The 22,472-nt window shown below is 35.2% G+C and overlaps 2 protein-coding genes across 4 annotated transcripts in view; one reads left to right on the forward strand and one right to left on the reverse strand.

Moving 5' to 3' along the window:
* LOC144447512 (uncharacterized) overlaps positions 1-5,442 on the forward strand; it is a 26,343-nt gene extending 20,901 nt beyond the window's left edge. The window contains exon 25 of the mRNA XM_078137556.1: positions 381-5,442. Within this exon, the coding sequence (XP_077993682.1) occupies positions 381-1,171 (791 nt within the window). The 3' untranslated portion in view covers positions 1,172-5,442. The remainder of the gene's footprint in view (positions 1-380) is intronic.
* The window catches only part of LOC144447515 (ras-related protein Rab-11B-like), a 17,729-nt gene continuing 187 nt past the window's right edge, over positions 4,931-22,472 (reverse strand). The window contains exons 1-6 of one of the 3 annotated variants that reach the window (XM_078137562.1): positions 20,620-20,714; positions 20,384-20,444; positions 13,129-13,324; positions 12,377-12,570; positions 10,577-10,657; positions 9,423-10,103 (exon numbers count right to left, since the gene is read on the reverse strand). In XM_078137562.1, coding sequence (XP_077993688.1) covers positions 9,961-10,103; positions 10,577-10,657; positions 12,377-12,570; positions 13,129-13,324; positions 20,384-20,423 — 654 coding nt within the window. In that variant the 5' untranslated portion in view covers positions 20,424-20,444; positions 20,620-20,714 and the 3' untranslated portion in view covers positions 9,423-9,960. Of the gene's footprint in view, positions 10,104-10,576; positions 10,658-12,376; positions 12,571-13,128; positions 13,325-20,383; positions 20,445-20,619; positions 20,715-22,472 lie in introns of those variants that run through there. The other 2 variants (XM_078137561.1, XM_078137560.1) reach the window with 2 other exon arrangements.

Consider the following 22,472-nt stretch of genomic DNA (forward strand, 5'->3'; position numbering starts at 1 on the left):
GCACATAAACATACACACACACACACACACACACACACACACACACACACACACACACACAAACACACACACACACACACACACACACACACACACACACACACACACACACACAAACACACACACACAAGACAAACTACCCTTATTTTTAGAATAGGTTTGATAAATTACAAACACTACATATCCATGCTGGTTTGTTTGGCAGTTACTTGTCTTTAGAACATTATGATTGAACTGAAATATCTTGACTGGATGCATTTGATAGCCCAGAACAGAACACCATACTTCCCATGTGGTTAAGGAAAGGAGCCATTTTTTTTATTGCTCTCGGCCATCGAATTTACATAATACATTATGCAATCTTTTTCTTTTTCTTATAGATCAAGTTAGTCTGGCTGGTGAGTATGATGTCGTTGGCTTTAAAGTCAACAAAGAACCGCCTAAGGAGTCTCCAGATCTTCATCAGTATTCGTACTTAGGTGAAGATAAATTAAACACAAAACTGCATGGCCAATCAGAAACTGGTAATGCATACAATGTTCTAGGCAGAGTACCTTCACACGTAAGTACCAAAAAACCAGGACAATATGAGCAAATGGGGAAAGTGAATTCAATGTACGACAACCACCGAGCTGTCAAGTCTGCAAATGATAACCAATCAGAACTAGGAACAGCATATGATGTCCTCACTCGTCAACCATCACGTGTACCCACAACCAAATCAACAGGACAATACGAAGTGTGGGGACAAAACACAGTGGACCAGAAAACAGAGAATCAACCACTGAGTGTCCCTCCACCAATCAACCAAGACCATGCCAATCCATCATATGAACAACAATGGGAAGCAAGTAATGACAACCAGTCAGTGGTCAATCCAGCTAATGACAACCAATCAGAAGATACTCCAGCCAATGACAACCAATTAGATGTTAATCCCACAATTGATGACCAATCAGAAGTTTCTCCTGCTCACAACAACCAATCAGATGTCAATCTTCCTAATGATGACCAATCAGATGTCAACAAGGCCAGTGACAACCAGTCAAGTCCTGATAATGTAATATATGATAACCATATAGATACTAATGCTATAAATGATGACCAATCTGAACTTAAAACAGCCTATGACAACCCAGTATTTGACAACCAATCAGAAGGCTTAGAATAAGTAATATTCAAATGTATGTCTTACATCACTTTGATCCATGAATGATGTTGTTTACAATTAAATGTTGTAAACGTTAACACTGATTACAATTTCATGACATTTTGTCAAAAAATAGTTTTGCTGTCATGGTAACAAATTTTGTTATTAGCTTGAATACCCCAGAGTCAACATATATATACCAAACATATTATCATAGTAAACAGAGATTAACCCCAGGTGCAAATATATCAATATGCTAATCCATATCATTATTCAAATGAGCAAAACCAGATGTAAACATGGGATGTGTATATATATTAAGTTTAGATTATTACAAAGCTAATTTCCATATCTCTAACACTTTTGAGATAACTAATAAATGATTCAAAATTGGAGTCTGGATGCCTATCAATTAACCAAGCATTATACAAACAAAATTCTATACTCCGATGTGCTGTGCATCAATATTCAAATTATGATCAAATCAAGATGCAGTGCAGTATTTTAAAATTTAGTTAGAGACAAAAACCAGATGTGGTATGTATATATTCAAGTAAAGCATGTATTAAACCCAGATGTGCTGTATGTCAGTATTCATATAGGGACTATTAGACCAGATGTAGAGCATGTAAACATTCAAATATTGACTCCAGCCAGCAATAATGGATGCCATGAATTCATGACACGTCCAACTATGTAACACAAATGAAAATTGGAAGGTCTCAACAAATCTCAACTCAATGGGTTTCCGAAGTTCAGACTAGCATTCGCCCAATTGACAGAGTGTCATCGGGTCAGTTATATATATATATGTCAAGTTGAAGGTAAACCATATTGCAAATATAAATAAGTACAAGTTATATCATAGTACAAAATAAATACGATGGCTGTTTTTGACTCGTCTACTTCAAGAATGACATGAAACTAAACACATGCCTTGGAGTACAACAATACAAGTTTCAATCTTATATTTTCATTGAAAAATTTCTAGCTTGTCATACAGGTGATGTTAATGTGATTGTTCTGTAGTTTCAGAATTTTACTAAATATTTTTCAAATTACCAGAGAAAAATTACACTTTAATATGTTTGACTGACACAATGAGTGGATGTAAAATTATTGTAAATATTTTAAATATGTTTTTGTTGTAATATCAGATCAAACTTCCAAGGGCATTTCTATTTTATGAGCTTTCAAATTTTAGGGTTAAAATGTAAATATTTCCTGTAAGGAATAGGTAGAGAGGTATTTAATATAATAGTGTTAGAATTAGTCATAAACAGTGGAAATATGTGTATTGCTATTTTACATATAAACATAATGGAGAACCTCCATAGATGGCTGGATGGTTGAATTAGCAAGTGTCGTCACCTCACAGCCTGCAAACTTGGTATTGAAAAATCAGTATTTTTGGTCATGCCTCTAGGATAAGTACATATTAGCATAAAATTAGCATATCACATGTTGACATTCAAGGTTATTTGTACAAGGTCATATTCCATATACAGCTGACAGTCGCATCCAGGCATTATATGACTTAATCAACATAACATAGGCATCATGTGACTTATTGAACCAATCAGCTTCTACGCATAATATCCATGAAAATCACTGTGTTTTACATGTAATAGCCAAATTTGCAGGCTGTGTAAAGAGAACATTTGCCAGCTCACGCATTCGAACTACGACAGAGGCTAATAAATATTGATTTCAGGGGTATTTCAGGGTTAATGTGTTGTTTATCATGAAATACAAGCATCTTTCTCAATTTTATGTGTGTAGTTTAGTAATAATGATGGATTCAGTTAACTTCAGGTACTACTCGAGATGCACAGACTTTAATTTTATCAGTATAAATTGTCTGGAATTTCCAACTTATAAAATCCCAATTTTTATCCAGTATATATACTAACATTTGATATATGATGTAGAAGTGATAGACATAAGTAGACTGAAAGATTGGTCACTATTTCTGCCTATGTAACCACATGCACTCAGATCATAAGCCCCAAACCAGAATGGAAATGCCACAGCAGTTATCCAGTCATGGGTGTAGCAAATGGGTTCATAATTGAAAACGTCTGATCTTCTACACTGCAGCAGTTATCCAGTCATGGGTGTAGCAAATGGGTTCATAATTGAAAACGTCTGATCTTCTGCACTGCAGCAGTTCTCCAGTCATGGGTGTAGCAAATGGTTACACAAATGGAAACAATGTCTGATCTTCTAGTCTACATTGATAGCAAAATGTATTTTGTGTTCTACATTAGTTTATTTGTTGTTGTGTTCATTTATTACTATGACAACAGTACTTTGAATGTGAGTGTTCCAACATTTGGAACATACAGAAGTTACTCACTTTGGATTTACACTGTACAGATTTTTGGAAGAAAAAAAATTATAATTATTTTAACAGTGTGTAAAAATTGATTAATTACTAATAATTTTCTATTAAATTTTTACATCATTTTCCACAAATATTTTAACTGGGGAGGGGGGGGGAAATAAAGTAATTTCAGGAATAGGTAATTTTATGGTGATTGACAAAAAAAATTGAGGCAATGTATATCTTGACTTCTAGTGCACAACTAAAACCTATGTTACAGGTTTACTATCATAGTATTATCATTATGACATTCGGCAAAAATTTAGAAAAGTGATTGTTTCTGATAACACAACTTCAGAAAAATTAGGTAGGTAGGTCAGAATTTCATTTTATTTTACCTTTCATTTTGTTTAATTACTTCAACCCAAAGACAAGATACTCTGTCACGATACTTCTGTAACAGCTGATGTGTAAAAGAAGTAAACATAGACAATTATGTGATTCAGAAGACGAACACAATATGCAGACTGTTCTGTTATAGGCTGAAAAAAAAACATTGTTTCTCTATGGGATGTGATTTATTTTTTAAACTAATCAAAGATGCTTTAGCTAGAAAATCTACAGGGAAATAGAAGCAAATTGTCATAATTTTACCTTTTTGCATTTAAAAAATGTTTAGGGTCAGTGGGTGGTTGAGTTATCAGAAACACATTAGTTTTGCTTTATTAAAAGTGTAGACATTATTCCCCCAAATTTACACTATCATTTTTTAATTCAGGCACAATTCAATGAGATGAAATCTGGAATTGTCTTGTACACCTCAAATCACAACTTTTGTCCAGGAAATGTAAATGGTGTGAAATCTAGATAGAGTACAGAACATGCCTAGCCTGTAACATCTTGGCCAAATGCAGAAACTGGTATTTGAAAAAAAGGTTGGTTTATAATCCATTGTCTGTAAATTTGGCGAGATTGCAGAGCTGTACTCATGAACATGTAACATGTCTGGCACAGGTATGTATGCAAGGGTATAATTTGTATATATTTCAGTGCTTTAATTATAAATGGTACTCTAATTTTTAAGTGTATGTACATTTGTATATGCAAATACCTGTACACATCCATGTATACAGTCATGTAAACACAGGCTGTCACATGTCGAAAAGACAGACTCGGTGACAGGTCTGTTTCCACATCAACTTATTGGCAGTGTACGCACAGTATAGTAATGGATACATCTGCTGACACAGACGTGTACCACAAGACTGTTATAGGGTCACTGCAAGGCACCTATTGGAGGGGTGACATTTTATTTGAAGTGTAGGGAATATTGCTGTTCTTCGTAAATATATTTCAAAATGCATGTTCCAAGATTTCAATCATGGATGTGTTTGTAAAAACATGTTTTGTGTCCTTGTGTGAATAAATACAATGCAAACACAATTTCATCTGGAATTAAAATTTTATTGGAGAAGCGGTTCCTAATCTACAAAGCCGAGGCTTAATTCCATAGTCAGAACATGTATATGTGCAGGTAATAGTAATAGTATAGTACAAAGAAACAAAAATTCTGAATAAAAATACAAATTACACTTATAACAATAATAAATGAAAATAATGCAAATACTACGCAGACATTGGCCTTGGCCATGTATCTGAAAATAAAGATTAAAAGACGCCATGTTGGGTCATCTGACCTAACTTTACAATTCAATGAAAATGTTTGTTTTTTTCAGAATATGCAAGCACCAAATTTTATAGATGTACGTACATGGGATATTAAAGGTTGTTGTTTCTTAATAAGTTTGTAATTTGTGACTACGAAAAAAAAAATACAAGCAAAATAAATTTACATTAGGTACTAGGTTAGTTATGTTTTATCCAACAAGAGAACTTAAAATTTATGATGAAAGGAAAACCAACATGGTGTAATTTTAACTAAATACAATGCTAGCAAAGTTGATAGGTAAGCAAAGATCATGAATTTACAATAATTACATTTCGTCAGGTATTATGAAATCATTTTAAAGTGTACATTTGAGAATACAAGTACATTATTCAATCAACAGAGATTCAATTTTGTATCACAGATCTAACATTTGTCATGTTTGATTAAATAAGTGTGCCAAACCATCATATTCCAATTTTCTGAATTCGAAAGATTGTATAGTCTGGCCACTGGGGGCGCTGTTCAACAACAGAAAGGTGACTGGAATATGATGCATTACAGTCAGCAAGTTGCTAGACTGTTTTAATACAGAATTACATGCCAGAGCGATCTTTTGGTTGAAATATACACATCAAGACAGTTTGCAAGAAGCATTCCTGTCTTTGTAAATCCTATGTGTTTCAAGAATAGTAATGGTTTTGAATGTAATCTGAGCTCGACATAATCGAAAACAAAGCGCCCCGAAAGTGTAAAGCTTTGCAATATTGATAATGGCTGACGGAATTGGAGACACCAATTTCATAAAATTTGAGATCAAGCTTCCATGAAAAAAAGTATCTCATTGAATCTTTTTTTGCCATTGAGAGCTGTGATTTTGTTAGTCATGCAGATTACATAACAAAATACCATTCATCTTGTTGTCCATTTCATTGCTATACATCACCACTTGGGGGTGCAATTTATTGAAAAGGTCTGTGAATTTGTCTGTAATCCCATTTGGAGACACTGGTTTACTAGTATCATGCACCTTGGCAGAAAAACAAGTAGTCTCATTTCATACGTACCTAGGGGGTACACCTATCTGAGGGTGAATAACATCTTGAGGTACAATAGGTACAGGTATCCCTATCTTAGTGTTGATGTGAAACTTTATATGGGATATTGTCAGAGATAACACAAACGACTGCAAGGTACATGTCATTCTGACATCCTTGGTTTTATTTGCCACAACTGTGCTACTGCATACTACAGTGAAATAGGTTGATGTGTGAGGGCACTCTAACTCTAAATGACACTGATATTGCATAACTGAATCCACAAAACAGTTTGCATTAATTCATAAACTAATGACCAAAAAGTCCTATTTTGTTTATAATCTTATGTTAAGACTGATTGCTAAGAAAAAGAAAAGAGCTGTGTAAACTCAGAGCAGATACTAAAACTGTGAACATTTTAAATTCAAATCCCTGTAAATAATTTCTATATAAAAAATGAAATGCGTCAAAGCATAGCAAATATAGCTGACAAAATTTGTACATATTTCTAGGCATGCCTCCCCCACCTCAAACTTTATAGTCACACTGAGATCTTATACTCATCAATCACTCAACTAAAGTTGCTAGGCAACTGTTTTCCATATCTGAACATTTCATTGCATCATTTTAGCAAACAAACAAAACTCATCAATTAAACGACTCTCAAAATCACTGGTGCAGAGAGATTATTAAACACCGACACTGAAAAAAATCGTACAACTAGTATAACTTCTGAAGACATGCATCTCCGGGCAACTGTGCAGTTCAATCACGCAGTGCTTATTGTGGAATGTGTTTCTTTTGCTAGCTTTCTAGGACCACCATCAAGTTCTTCATAATGTAGAGCGGCACCCCCTGTATGCATTAAGCATGGAGTCACACCCTTGGGAATGACTCACCTCTATGACATGCACTTCAATACTTTAGAACTACAAGGTTTATTCGATCAGTTTTCGATTCTTTACCCAAGTAAATTCATAGTTTAGCATCCATCATCAAGAAAGGTGAAATGTGCGAATTCAAAATTTGGCATTACTAATTATGAATGTAATGGTCATCTGCAACACTTCCTTCCTATTTTCTCAAGTGTATTCATCTGTCAAAAAAAGTTAGCTTTGGGAAGAGCTTGTTGGTGGGCTGCGAGACTGTTTCCGGACAGTGTAATGAAATAAAATATCAACTGCAAGGCTGCGAGACGTCATATCCACACAGTACACACCGACACTGAGATCAGACCACTAATCAGAATGGAACCACACATAAATCACATACACACGTACACATAGAAGTTTAAAGCTGCTGCTGTCAAATTTGAGAGGTTTGCAGGTCGGTTCCGTTCTAAACTGGGAGGGTATAGGATATCCCTATGCCAAAAGATGCACATCTTAGTGTAAAAGTCGACAAACTTTCATTGAAATAACACTGGGAAAAACTTCATGCCCACTAGATATAGGACTTGGATATTCAATACTAGAAATTTTCCTGACATCCCCATTAGAAACTTCACACATTCATTTTCACAGTCAATGTGCTGGATAATTTACAAATTTCCCGAATCCTTTAATGTGATCATGACAATAGCCTTTACCAGTGATTGCGCCCTCTAGTGATGAAGCTAATGGACATTATCATAAAACGATGTCTTCTCTACAGCAATGCTTTGTTGCGTTCCCTCCAAGATGAATTTTTGTCATCATTTATCCTTGTACCAATAAATGCATGTTCTGGCTTGCCAGAAAGAGACTGGAATCTCGCCAAATTATGCTTTTAATCTTAACAATGATTAGAGTGAAATTATCTGCTACTATCTTTTCTCATCACCTGATAAACTAGATACGCACTGCTGTATGTGTAGATACTCATCACTACTCTAGTTCAACACTAGAGGGCAGACTATTTAGAAAGGTTTTGTAAAGCCAGTCTGTGGTTCCCGTCTAAATAATCGTCCATAGCACTATAATTTCTAACATGGTATTTTGTTGTTGAGGTTTTGGGTTACATCATGATTTTCACTGTAGTAAAAATGTCTTCATATGGGAGTACAAAACATTACCTGTATTGAATTGTGCAGACAGTACGAAATTCTGTATCAATAATATCACACATACTGAATTCAACACAATCATCACTGGGTATCTGCTAGACTGAAAGAGCCATCGTTGTTTTTGCTAACATAACCACAAGCGCAAACTTACATGGTTATGTAAGCAGAAATGACAAATCTGTTCAATCTAGGTATTTGTAAACTGTAATGCAGGGCTGCTAACTGTAATGCAGGACTGCTAACTGTGCTGGTCGACAAACTGTCGTGCAAGACTGCAAACGACCAGAACCATGTCCATTTTCAAAAGGATATGACATTTGCCTGCATTACATTTAGCTTCATTTCCTACCTGACACCGATTGACGAATCACAGATCCCTACCTCCCCTACGACTTAAATGAGGTGACCGCCACCAGTGCAACACATAATCCTTCGCAAGTGCTAAAAATAGATATGCATCTCGGCGCAATAAAAGGACAGAACTGATGCAAAACATCTGTCGTGTCTTTGATGTGTGACACGCAAGTACGCACGAACACGTTGACTCCACAACCACAGACTGGTAATTAAATGTAAGCACTATTTATTATTCAAGAGTTGAAATGAACTATAGGATGTACAAGTTATTATTTCAAAGAACACACACACATATTCACATGACAAAGGTTTTCCCAATCAAAGTACATCTGCCCTATGACTACAGAGACTGTAATACAGATCACTACAGGTTTTTTTTCGCTATACACACAAAACAGTCTGACTGGCCTAGAGGCTGATTAACATAAATTACATATACGTCCACTGAGACCATTATTTTTTTGTGAAAACACAGAATCAGTGTGTTTTCATGTTACATATACACGTAGAAAGATCTCAACTTGTTGGCCTGGTGTTGGTATAAGCCACTTAGTCTTTACCATTATAGAATTTAAATGCTCTTCTCTTAAATAGGTGATAATTGGATCATGGAAGCTGGAAAGGTGAGAGAACACATGAAAAATATGTACCTTTACAGTTCAACAGTTTTAATCACAAGTGTGACTTATCTTGACTTTTCAAAAAAAAATTGATTTCTCGTCTTTCCAGCTTTTTTGACCCTGATTGATAATATCTGTTGCCACGTGTTCATTCTATGATAATATTACAAAGAAAAGGACAAACTTCTCTGTTCTTATTTTGTTCTGCTACTTGTGGTGCAAACTCTAGTTCTGGCAGCAGGTTTTCTTCTTTGCTTCTGTGTCGACAGTTTTGTCAATGTTAATGGTTTCCACGTTGTTGCTGGGGGAGTCCTCGCCACTTCCCCCATCACGAATCTGTTTCTGTGACACAATGTGGTAAATTTCTGCAACAAATTACCCCAGAGAAGGTCGAGAAAATCACTAAGAAGACACAGATATTTCAATTCAAACATATTTTCAAAAAAAAAAATTGTTCCCCCTTTCTTTTACAATTGATTTTTGACTAAAATGGTGGGCAAAAAAAGTTCATTATTATATGTATAATGCACAATTGCCAACTTGACATTCATATCTAGAAACGACAGTATCAAATGTCACTTCCCCTTCCCCATCGTCCCAAAAAAATAATCCAAGGTGATCAATCACCCCCACAAGTAAAATGGTTTCTCTCTATTTACATAGCAATACACATTGACATCAAGCATGTCAATAACAACATGGACTGAAGCATTTGGAATGATGGGGGTGGGCAAGTTGGATGAGCTGAGCAAACATGGTTTTAAGGCTGACAACAGTTTTTCTTCTTGCTAGAGTCATCTTCCGTTGGTGCTATGTGGATTGGTTTGGTGTTATCAGTTTTGAGATCGTCAGCTTCACCCGACCCTTGCCGGATCTGTTTCTGTGACACTATGCGATAAATTTCTGGAAAAAGAAAAAAAAACACATGCAGATGGAAAAATAAAAATAAATGAAGACAAATGAGGAATTTATTGACGACACAAAATCACAAAAAGTGAAGGGCAAAACAAAAAAGAAGAAAAAACTGGAAAAGCAAGGAATGGCAAAAAAAAAAAAAAACTTGTGCACGACATGCAACTGCATTACAATGTCATGAGCATGAATGCATACCCATGAAAACTGCACATACCATGCAGTAGTGAAAGTTATATGGAAAATATTGAAGTACTTTTAGCAGTGAGTGTGTCTTTTAATATTACTGTACCAACCCATGTTCTCTGTGTACCTAACATATGAAACACGTAACACAATGAAGGCTCAGGCAGTCTCTGCATGCTATAAATACACTGTAAGGCAATGCTGTTACAGCCAAGGATTAGAACATAGGGGGGAGGGGGAGAAGTAGAGAGACAAAACTTCATTCTGAAGAGACTCACCTGTGAGGATATTCTGAAAAGCTGTTTCTACATTTGTGGAGTCCAGTGCTGAAGTCTCAATGAAAGAAAGATTGTTCTTTTCTGGAGAGGAAGAAAAAAAAGAAAAAAAACATGATTAGGAGAGACAATTTGAGTCCTAAATTTCATGGCACTTTCACAAAAGTCTTCACTCATCAAATAATATTACTAAAGTCACAAATATACATAACCAATTACTGTTCAATTAATACTGCAACGTTTGTCTGATTCATACACATTTGCCACTGGGTCTAAAACTGGGAATCTACCCAGTACTTCTATGTACGGACGCTCAAACAAACATTTGCTGCTGGGCAAAAATTTACAAATTTGCAAAAGACCTTTCCCTCAAAGTGAACTTTCATGCAAATGATGGTGGTCAGAGCTTGCGATGGGTAAGAGTGACTGCGAGGCAATGCATAATGTCTGTCAACAAACAAAATGTACATCACCTGGGCATGCATACATGACAAGCACTGAATTTTAATACTTTGAAAGTAATAACCCAGCAGTGTTGTGTCAACATTTAACATATTGTAATTAACTCCACAGTATTATCTAAGATTTTCATCACATCAAACCCAAAATTCTAACTTAGACAAGATTATCAGCTTTCGCAGTAAAACGACAATGAAAACAATTTCTTGGCCTCTGACACAACAATTCAAGGATGTCACAATTTGAAGTCTTGAAAATACTCTTTATTGATGCCAAGAATGTCTTCAGGGGTGAGGAGGAAAGAGATCACCATGACAACTAGACTGAAAGATTTGATCACCATGACAACTAGACAGACAGATTCATCACTGTTGGTGCTTCTGTCAACCATATGCTACATATCAACACTAGATTATTAAAGATAATTACACAACGTTGACAATATTTCGGTCTACATGATACCTCACACCTAAAACTGCATATCTTTTCATTTAAATAGCTAAACCAGAACAATAGCCCTTACTGGAGATTACTAAACCTCTTCTACATTGCCACCATGGTGTAGACAAAACCTACATTCCGTGGTGAACTAATCCTTTTCAGAGACTACAGATTTTACATGGTGTACTTACATAAGCTAGACTTTGCATACACCATTACTAGTACAAAAGGAAGCCATTAGCAAGCATTCTACTCAAAAGTACATCCATCTTTCAAGTCGGGAACCTTTTCACTTGAAAGTACATTTCTTATACATTTAGTTATCATCAATTTGCTAATTGCATGGGACATCATTTTTTCATATCATTTCTTGTCTTCTACCTCCTGTATGTAGTACTCTGCTTGAGATTTTCAAATCATGAATTTTTCAAATTTTTAGTTGAAGTAAGGCAACTACTTTCAATTTAAAATATTACTATCTAAGGTTCTCACATTAGTGTTATCGTATCAAAGATTCATGAGGATTACATACAACCATTTTTTTGTTCAGAAGCACCTTTTTCTCTAGCTTTGTCATCCAAATTTTTAATCATAAGTAGAGCTGGGACTTTCAAAGCACATGTCTACAGTATAATTTTGAAATGAGCATCCCCTAAGCAAAATGGACATAGACCACATGACAATGTGCTGGCATAGAAGGGGTGGGAGCTGGAGTTGTAGGTGGGGGCACTACTGCAGGGAGATTACAGAACACACCTTACCTGCATGAGAAGGTGCTAGCATAGAGGGGTGGGAGCAGGAGTTGTACATGTAGGTGGGGCAATGCAGGGAGAGATTACAGAACACATCTTACCTGGGGTTGTAGGCGGGTGCAATACAGGGGGACTACAGAACGCATCTTACCTGCAAATGCTTTTGCCTCATCTGTGGGTACTGCCCTAAGATGTCGAAGATCACTCTTGTTGCCCACTAGCATAATAACTATATTATTGTCTGCATGGTCCCTCAGTTCCTTTAACCATCTCTCTACATTTTCATAAGTTAAATGTTTGGCTATGTCGTAAACAAGTAATGCACCAACAGCACCACGGTAGTATCTGCAAGAAAGAACACAAAAAAAGAAATCAATTCTCAGGCCAGTTCTTTGCAGACTTTCTACATGTATAACCAGCATCAAGGTCTTCAAATGTAGATTGGCACCCCCTGTTTGCATTTCAACATGGTGTCACACCCCCCTAGGGATGTTTCTCACAATTGAACCCTTTTCATAGTGCAATGTTCATACAGGTACATTCAGACTGGAACATTTACACTATAGAAATACTAACTTTTCATAAAAGTGCAAAAAAGTGATCCAATAAATAATTCATATACCTTCCACAAGCATGAAGGCTTGCATGCATTTACAATAACCCCTCTACAACTTAAGCAGCCTTAGGCTCTCACATTTATCACACAAACTGCTACATGAAATCAACCCGTAAAGTGAGTATCTATGTACTAATAATGGCCCTGTATTCCTACAGACATCAACTTGTACCGTGAGTATTTATGTACCAACGATGGCCCGTATTGTACTGTAAAATCAACTTGTAAAGCGAGTGCTTGCGCACTGTATATACTACATGAAATCAACTTGTAAAATAAATACTTACGCACTAGTGATGGCCCTGTATCGTTCCTGACCGGCTGTATCCCATATCTGTGCTTTTATTGTTTTGCCATCTACTTGAATACTACGGGTAGCAAACTCTACACCAATGGTACTTTTACTTTCTAAATTGAATTCATTTCTTGTAAATCTGGATAGGAGGTTACTCTTTCCCACTCCTGAGTCACCAATCAACACAACTGAAGCAGAAACAAAATGACGGGATTATGGTTAGGAGAGGAATTGAAGGCACAGGACTGCAAGGCTACTTCTACTGGATAGCCTGATTTTATCAAATGAACAGTTTCAACTATAATTTTCTATTGATTTCACAGACTACCACCCTACATGTATAAATTTGGTAGTCAGAAACATGATGATGTAGTGGTTCTATTTGACTTGACTATTGTATTTCAAGCCCTGCATTGTAATTCAATTTAGTACCAGTGTTTTTATGAAAGGCCAAAAGCAGATAAGATCTACTCAAGTTCCCCCCAGTCATTTTATCATGGTTCCACACCAACGTTGTGGTACACTGTATGGGAAAATTTGCCAGGTTCACCAGTCTTTCTGTACCAGGGTTCCCCAACCAAAGCAAAAACAACAAGGACATGTACATACATATAAGTGAAGATCCATTTGTTAATACACAATACCCTGGAAATTGTTATTTTCCATTTTAAAGGTACAGTGACTGAAGCAAAATCTACATGTATAACAGAGTATACAAACTTCACAGTATCATTTACTATTCATGCAAAATATTCAATATCGACTCCTCAATTCTAAAACTGACAAAGTACAGTTCTTTGCAACACTGATTCATTCTGTATGTTTTCATACCCTCTGAGGTTCCCCATTCTCTTGTGTCTGTACAAGTTTTATTGGCTGAACAATATAACATCATAAAACCTATTAGGCCATATATATGATAAGATCTCCCATTTACTTTTATCTTGCCACCAGCAACTACAGACTGGCTAAGCATAATAATTATAGCATTTACCCTGTAATTACTGGGAAAATACCAATCTATAATTAGATTAGAAATCAAAATATTCATAATATAATCATCACATTGGGAGTTACATTATGTAGGCACAAAGAAATACCCAAATCATTCAAAAGCAATGAATATGTAATTATTACCTTGAGCCAGTACCAAATTTGCATATCCTAATTACATATTCAGATTGCATGATTTTGTTCTTACCCTGAGCCAAAATTTGTTATTTTCTGGAACGAATTTTGTTCAATATATCAAATATCAGGGCATTTTAAATCATTACGTGTTCTCTTTAAATAGCTTACATTATCAGTGTTGGCTTTTAAGACACCCCATTACTCACTAGATCTAACACAGTTAACTCAATTATGTAACGACTTGTCTCTTTTCATTTTCAAATACCCTTTTTCACACCAACACTTCTGTTACAGCAACGATTTCACACCAATGGTTATTTCAAATAGTGTGAAGCATCATTTTCACTATTTACAGTGATGTTTTCTCCAACTCCAGCACTTTAATAGATAAATGTACACATTTCCTGGACAATGTAGATATTTGACTAGACACTTGTCCTTCAGTGTAAATTCTAACCCTATTTCCTTTTCTCTATCCCTTGGGACTGGGTTCTAAAAACCTAGCGAAATACATGCCATTTATAAAACCTCAATTTCTACAAGACTTCTCCCTCCTCTTCTAACATGTCTAAATTTCAGCAAAAGTACACTATTTGGTTTTTAAAAAGACACGCATGATATAAGATGAATTCTGATATATTTCGTGAAGTGTCAGACCTGTCACCGAAAAAAACTGAAATCCATCATAACTGAAATAAACATTGCTCGATATCATCAATTTGTCCTTGAAGTAGAGTTCTTCTTACCCAAGGCCATCAACTGCCACATTTACTCTACATTCCAAACAGTACAGTAATTTCCTCAGACAAGCTGCATTAGTGTGTACGTGCACATCAAATACTGTACACTAATACATAAGTCTTGTCTGCTAGTGATTTCTGGAGCAAACTACTTTCATAACTTGCAATACAGAAAGAGTGCATCCTTCTCAAATCACAAAATATTTAAATACAATGAAATATCCAGACACATTCATTTTTTAGCTTTATGTATCATACATGTACAATTGTTATTATAATAATTTTGTTACATGTACATATTATTTTCAATATTCTAAAAAAAAAATTATGATTTCTCTCTTGTCTATTGTAACTTAGCAAACGAATCCCAAATGTATGCCCATACAACTCCGTGCATGTTCATCAATTATTCCGAAAATGCTAGACAGATTTTACCAATTCAGTTACCTTGCACTATTCATGGCTCGCACATCTAATAGATACATCATTGGCAGTGATAAATTTATCAGTTCTGACAGAACATAATCTTACTAATACTAAGTCCTTGAACAAGGCATAATTTTTCAAACAGCCTTCACCCCTATGACAAACATGCATACATGTACATTGTGTCTTATCATTTGAGTATCATGGTAATATTAAATAAATCAAGGAAAAATTCTGAATTTTTCCCAAGAGCACTGACAGGAGTGTGACAGTAGCAATTATTTATATACAAGTACATCATTGAACGGTGATAAAATACTGGAGATATCAAACACATGTAAATACAGGTATCACGACTTATCACTTCCCCTGTCAACACCCTCTGCAACATCCCCTTTTCTCAAATCATTTTGGTATAAATACTCCTAAAACACACAGTTTTATCAATTTATAATAGCTTTAGAAATTTAATGTTCTTACATATACAGGTGGATATAGTACACAGGTTTGTATTTTGTTGTCTATTCACAAAGCTGGTTCTATTACAGGTACATGTAGATGTAGATGAACAATATTCAAGTCTGAAATTTATCTAGACATATTACTTCCACATGTACACTGGAAGAATTTCTACTTCCTCTAAGTACACTGTTTGCATGACAAACATTCTTGTACAGCCAATTCCTAAATGACTGACTAAACTACTTCCTTTTACTCATTCATATTCATAGCTGAGAAGCTAACTTCAGACTCCCAAGAGATTGTCAACCTTTCCTGTGTTCAGTGAAAGTCCTATGTCATATCAGTGTTACATGCAGCATTCCCCATTTCTACAACAGTCAAACACAGCCAGGTTTACAAATACATACCAAGCCATCATTTCCATGTTTTGCAGAGCAGCCTTACAAGTATACATCACATTATAACATTTCACAGTGTTACATCCTCAGAACCCATGAATACAGGTATATACAGTGGTGTAACACTACATAACACATGCAAATGTCTATACAAATGTTCATACAAAACGTACTTTGACATTGTCTAGGGGCATTATTTGCATAAAATCCATCAAACTTCCCATGGTATGTCACATATATATGCAGTGTACCTGTGACTTATGCATGTAGGTTCCATTGCTAAATTACAATATCAGCACAAAATTTCTCCTATCGTTGCCATTTTCTTAACCTCATCAAAAACAGTTTTGGAATAGTTCCATAATTCACATTCATTCACATGTAAATTCACACACAAAAGATCATTTCTGTGGCCAGAATTGTCAAGTGTGTTGAGTATGAACATGCATGTACCTGTATCTATAATACCAATACACTTCTTCATGAACAAACATTACATGTTTTTCATCATCAAAATCAAGCCATGCCATCTTGCTTCCTCAAGATGCAAGGAATTTCCTTTTTCAGCCCTCAGCTACTTAATACCCTACAGTAGCAAAGAGTTTGAGATAAGACACTACAAATACTTCAAGCACTCTATTAGTGTAAGTACATTTGCCCTTGGAAATCTTGAGAAGGAGAAGTACATGAATGTTGTATGTACAATAAATTAGATGACATCGTCAAACCAATGATCGCTTGCATTTGCATAAAGCAGTACAGTTATTACCATTACACATTTTCATTGAAAATAGTAATATATTTTTATTGAGTATAAATAAATTGTTCATGGACATATCCTATATCAGCATTTCCTGACCATTCCATTAACATGTAGTTTGCTCGGATTTGGCATTTGCAGAACCCTGGCTGGCTATTTGGTGTCTGATGGTATGTGTGACCTTTCCCCTTATTTTGGCCCTAACGCCTAACGTGTGTTGGTAACTCTTGATTTGCTATTTGACTCAACAGCATGAGTTCTAGTGAAATTCTACCAGTATAGAAACTAGTATAATTTCAAATTTACCAATTTCAGTTTTCTGTAAACACAAATTATGGATCTACGTGAAATGAACTCCCCCACTTCATCAGAAACAGCATCAATATCACATCTGAAAGAGTTTCCCAACAAACTGTAGACACCACTGTTTACGACAAACATATACAATGCACGTAACAATTTTCCAAACAACAACTGCACAAATTATTTTGTACATACATTTCGCAGTGATGGTAATGAATACAAGAGACTTGTCAACTGCAAATGAATCAATAGCACTGATACGGATTAAAATTCATTGCAACTTTATACACTGTATACAGCAAAATCATGTGACCTTCTCCACAAAAGGTCAACAAACTTTAACAAATACAAATGTACAATCAATTATTATTTCCTTCTCTACTACCATATATCAGATTTTATGCACATACCTAACAGTTTGATTTCCTATAGGCAAAATGATACACGGTAAATCACTTTGTTGTCTTTTCATCCAATTTTCAACACCCGGATAGTGAAATTCCCAGCGGTATGTGATGAAATGTACATAAAATTACACATATGAAATGTACAATACAATGTCTTCATTTCATATACATCATGTATATGCATGTATAAATTGCAATTTAAACTGCCTTTATAGAGAATCACGCACATGATTACAAATATGCATTCATAAGTAAATATCAAACTATTGTATAATTCTTATACAGGGTGTCTTACATTTGTAATTACAATGTACAAAGAAAGTAGTCTACAAGAATTTCTATATTAGTATTACTTATGGTAAAATACATCATACATAATTTTATTCTAATTCATTAATTAATGTCCGTCTATAAGTACAATATTAGTATACTCGCCAAGAAATCTTCCCAAAGAATTTCAAACCTACTGATTACATGCATGTTCATTGAATCTCTCCTGTGATAATACATTTATGGACAGTGTACTTGGACATAAGGTGATTTCAACAATGTCAAATAATGCAAGGCAAAGGTTGTCCATGATAACAACAATGATGGGTATCCCTGCAACTTATACACTCTATTTTAGAACACCACTCATGTTATTTTGAGTATTCATAACCCTCATAAAATCACCATCATATTTTATCTCCATCAACACAGCTTATGTGCATAGTGCCATGTTTCTGTGCGTAACTTTAATAAATGGCCTGGGGTTCCTTTTCTTGCATCAGTACTCAACATGAACGCACTACAAAACTGCCAGCTATACGCGACAATACAAATATTCTATCAATTACATGCAGATAAGTGTAGGGCAAGCATCAAGTTGACATTTACAATTATAACTTCAATGTTACTACATCAATTTTTCCCTGACCTTAAAAACTTGAATACCTGTGTCTGCAGATTTAAATAATTGCGAAATGTTAATTTTCCAAAGTTTATTCACTTCAGTATTTCAAAACTTTGCCAAGTAATAAGAACAAAATCGACACCTTTGATATGATTCACATGATTCATATAACTTCAAGTTTTTCATGGAAAATACATAATTTAGTGGCAAAATGTCTTTTCAAATAACAAGGGGTTTTTTTTGATGATGATGACAACAGAGGCTTTTTGGTGACTAATGCAAATAATGACGGTCTAAACAAACACCAAACATGTACCACACCTATTTGCTATCTCTAACCAATCTTTTAATATTAACAATGAATTGTTCACTCAGACTCATCACTACATTGATAGCACAAGGTGTACAGATAAAACCCTGGACCTTGTCATACAATACCATGATCATTGATCTAATAACAAACCCCAATTTTTTTCTCCACAATAATTCTATAATTTGACCTGGAACTTTAGAAAGGAAACATAGAATGCTGGTTGTCTTACCCCTAAAACTTACGAAAATATTCAACATCAGTCAACATTAAAATGTATACAACTTGACCATATCTGTAATACTAATACAGTCTGGATTTGTATTGCATTTTACTATGTGTAATGATTTAATCTTGAAACTGTACAAGTTGGGGTAATTTTGGATTGTATTTTTTTGTTTTATGTGATTTCCTTCCATCCAACATATGTATATTGAATGGACGAGTGTCAATCTTGAAGGCGTGTTATTCATCTCAAATCGTAGGAGACAAGGTTTCTATTAAAGTTGACATTGTCTTCATTTTTTGAATGTCATATGCATATCCAACTACAATGATGGTTAGAATTAAAGTCTAGTTTTAATGTACATGTATGCTAAATGCCATCACATCAGTTATGTCACAAAACAAACTGGTCAATTGTCCTGAATTGTACTCAGAAAATGTTGACGATCATCATTGAAGAAAATGCCTTAAAATATATCATGGATGTCTATTCATATACAAACAGACGTTGCAAATTATGCATGTTCGAAATTCTCAGCTATAGTCATAAAAGTTTGTTCACAGGAATGTGATATGGGTGCAGTACGGCGGGGTCAGGGGGTGTAACCGTCGTCTTGTGAGTCTGTGAATGACCGCATAACTCTCAGAACAATATACAATACTCAATCATCAATGTACTTTTTATTCAAACCCAGCATTATACTCAATAGAATTAGCTGTCAAATTGTCGGTGAAGTAAAGAGAAATAAATCGGAGGTTATTGGCAGCTAAATACATCGGGTCACAACTGACACGCTGGAACCGGTGACTCACCGGCAATTTTTAGCGATGAATTCAAGTGTCAACATTTCGTTTCAATTAAACTGAAATCTATGTAAACACGGAAGTTGTCTGTCGTACAAATAAGCACTTTGTGCCGAGACATCATCACAAGGTATGCGTTCATTACGTACACAAATTAGTGAAAAGTAACAATCTCACACCAGACTAAATTGCGTCGACGCAAACTATTTATATCTGTGATCATTGGCCGTTGGGATCAACGACTAGATGACGCCATGGCAGTCTACGTTTCACTGAACTTGTACAACAACTGATTTTATGTCATTTTATCATATTTTCTACTGGTGTGATGAATTCACAATTACACTCAAATAATTTTGATTTATGTCCTCAATACATGTACTTACCTTTGAACAAGTAATCGTACTCGTCGTCCTTAGTACCCATTATATATTCTTCGTTGATCACCTAAGAGGAGAAACCAAGCAAAGACTTCCCTGTCACCCTGCACTCTGATCCCTGGTATGGGTGATATAAATCGGCCTTTGAGTGTAACAAGAAGGCCTGATACAAAAACTAAGTCCTCTAATTCCTTACTGAGTAATAAAGGAATGCCTAAGAAATAACATCAAGTTATGTAAACCTAGGATGGTCTTGATATTACGCCGATAATTGACTTGTTTCCCCTTCGAAGAAATCCAAACCAATCCAAAATGGCGACGGTTTAACGCCCCTCTCTGACTGCGCATTCAATGATGTCATTACTGCGCACCAAAAGAAGAGTCTCATACAAATAATATCCCGGATGTAACGAATTTTGGAAATCCAAAACGCCCGCTATTTTTTTCAACATAACAGTTTTATTTCCGTCTCAGCGTAAACTACAGTCGTGATGGTGCAGGTCCTAACCATAGACACGTCGCATTGATAAATGCACAATGGCTTCGATGATTTTGAAGGAAGCCACTTTAATAACACCTAGGCTATCGAGAGGAAGACAAGAATCCACTGTACGTGTGTAGTGGGCTACACTGAAAAGTCCCAATATTTTGCAAACTAACTTCATACGGCATGTACATATATTATTAACTTCGTATTGTCACTACACTTGCCAATAACCTTCCACTAAACAAATATATGTGCAGACATTTTTTTCTTATAGTAAGTATCATAATTTACTGTAATTACAATATACATTACAATATTCAAACTTGACAATTCTTTGTGCGACAGACCCAAAAATCATAACAGGGGCACGTACGAAGAATACAATATAAATAGTGAATTCATGATGTAAATTTACGTCTCATGAATTCACTATTGATTTGTCTATTAATTTACTAGTTCCTGATGTAAGGAGATTGCTGTCGGAAAGAAAGAATTTTAGCTCTGTTGGTTTTTCAACTTTGGAAATCTACAACTCCGGTGGGTTTGTTTACAACACAGTCCCTCTGTCACAATGATAAACGGACTGTGATTAATCATAACAATATCTATAACTCATGACTTCAGATTTCTGGTCAAGAAGATGCTGGTTTTTGGTCTTGGATTTCATACTTTCATTTCATACAAATCAGCAAGATTAGTCTGTTGTGCTGCAACTATATGGGTTTTTAAATTATATATCCCTAGCAAAAGTACTAATTTAATAGTACACTTATGTCAAATGCAAAATTGTCGACAGTACTGCTAGATAGCACGAAGGCAGCTAGTCTAGTTCCGTATTCCGATTATACACTAGTGTTATCTTCATAGTATGATTTTTTTAATGATTATTTGCCAAATGTTTCTTTGTACTTAGACTTATCCGCATTTTCCAATTAGCCCTCTAGTCACTTTGTATTCATTTTCACATTTCTTGTAAATAGTAGTTTTTAGTAGTTACATTGTATTTCGCTATTTCTCGTATCAAGTATTATAATTTAAGTAGTAGGTTGGATCATGGACACGACTAGGTATGCTTACCTATTTCCATGGTCCCCACCAGATTTAATATATTTTATTAGCATTTTTTTTTGTATTCACACTTTTGTCTTTGTTCTTTCGTTATTGTTTAACTTTGGTGAAATAAAGATTCACTCATTCATTCATTCATTCATTCATTCATAACGCTCGTGCATAATCGAAATACGGTCGTCAGGAACTAGACTAGAAGGCATCAGTCTAATATTATATTGTACGCAGCAGTATAGACAATGACGGGCTAATTACATCTCATCTTTTTATTTTTCAAAAGTTTATTTTCGTCTTACAGGGTAAGACTACAATGAATTATCTCGCAAACCATTGTCAGAGCTAATATTTCTTTAGCGACACTGCGAAATATCAAGTGTGACTTGGACGGTACTTTCTATTTTGCTTAAATACTTCTTGTCTGTGTATAGGTCGACTTATAGACAGTTCAAAAACTCAATGCTAAATTGTTTTAACTGCTTGAGCATTATAACCAGAGCGAGTCAAAATAAAAGTAATTGGGTCCATTTCCACTGTTCCGAT

This window comes from Glandiceps talaboti, chromosome 16, assembly GCF_964340395.1.
Source record: "Glandiceps talaboti chromosome 16, keGlaTala1.1, whole genome shotgun sequence".
In the NCBI taxonomy this organism is placed as follows: Eukaryota; Metazoa; Hemichordata; class Enteropneusta; family Spengelidae; genus Glandiceps; species Glandiceps talaboti.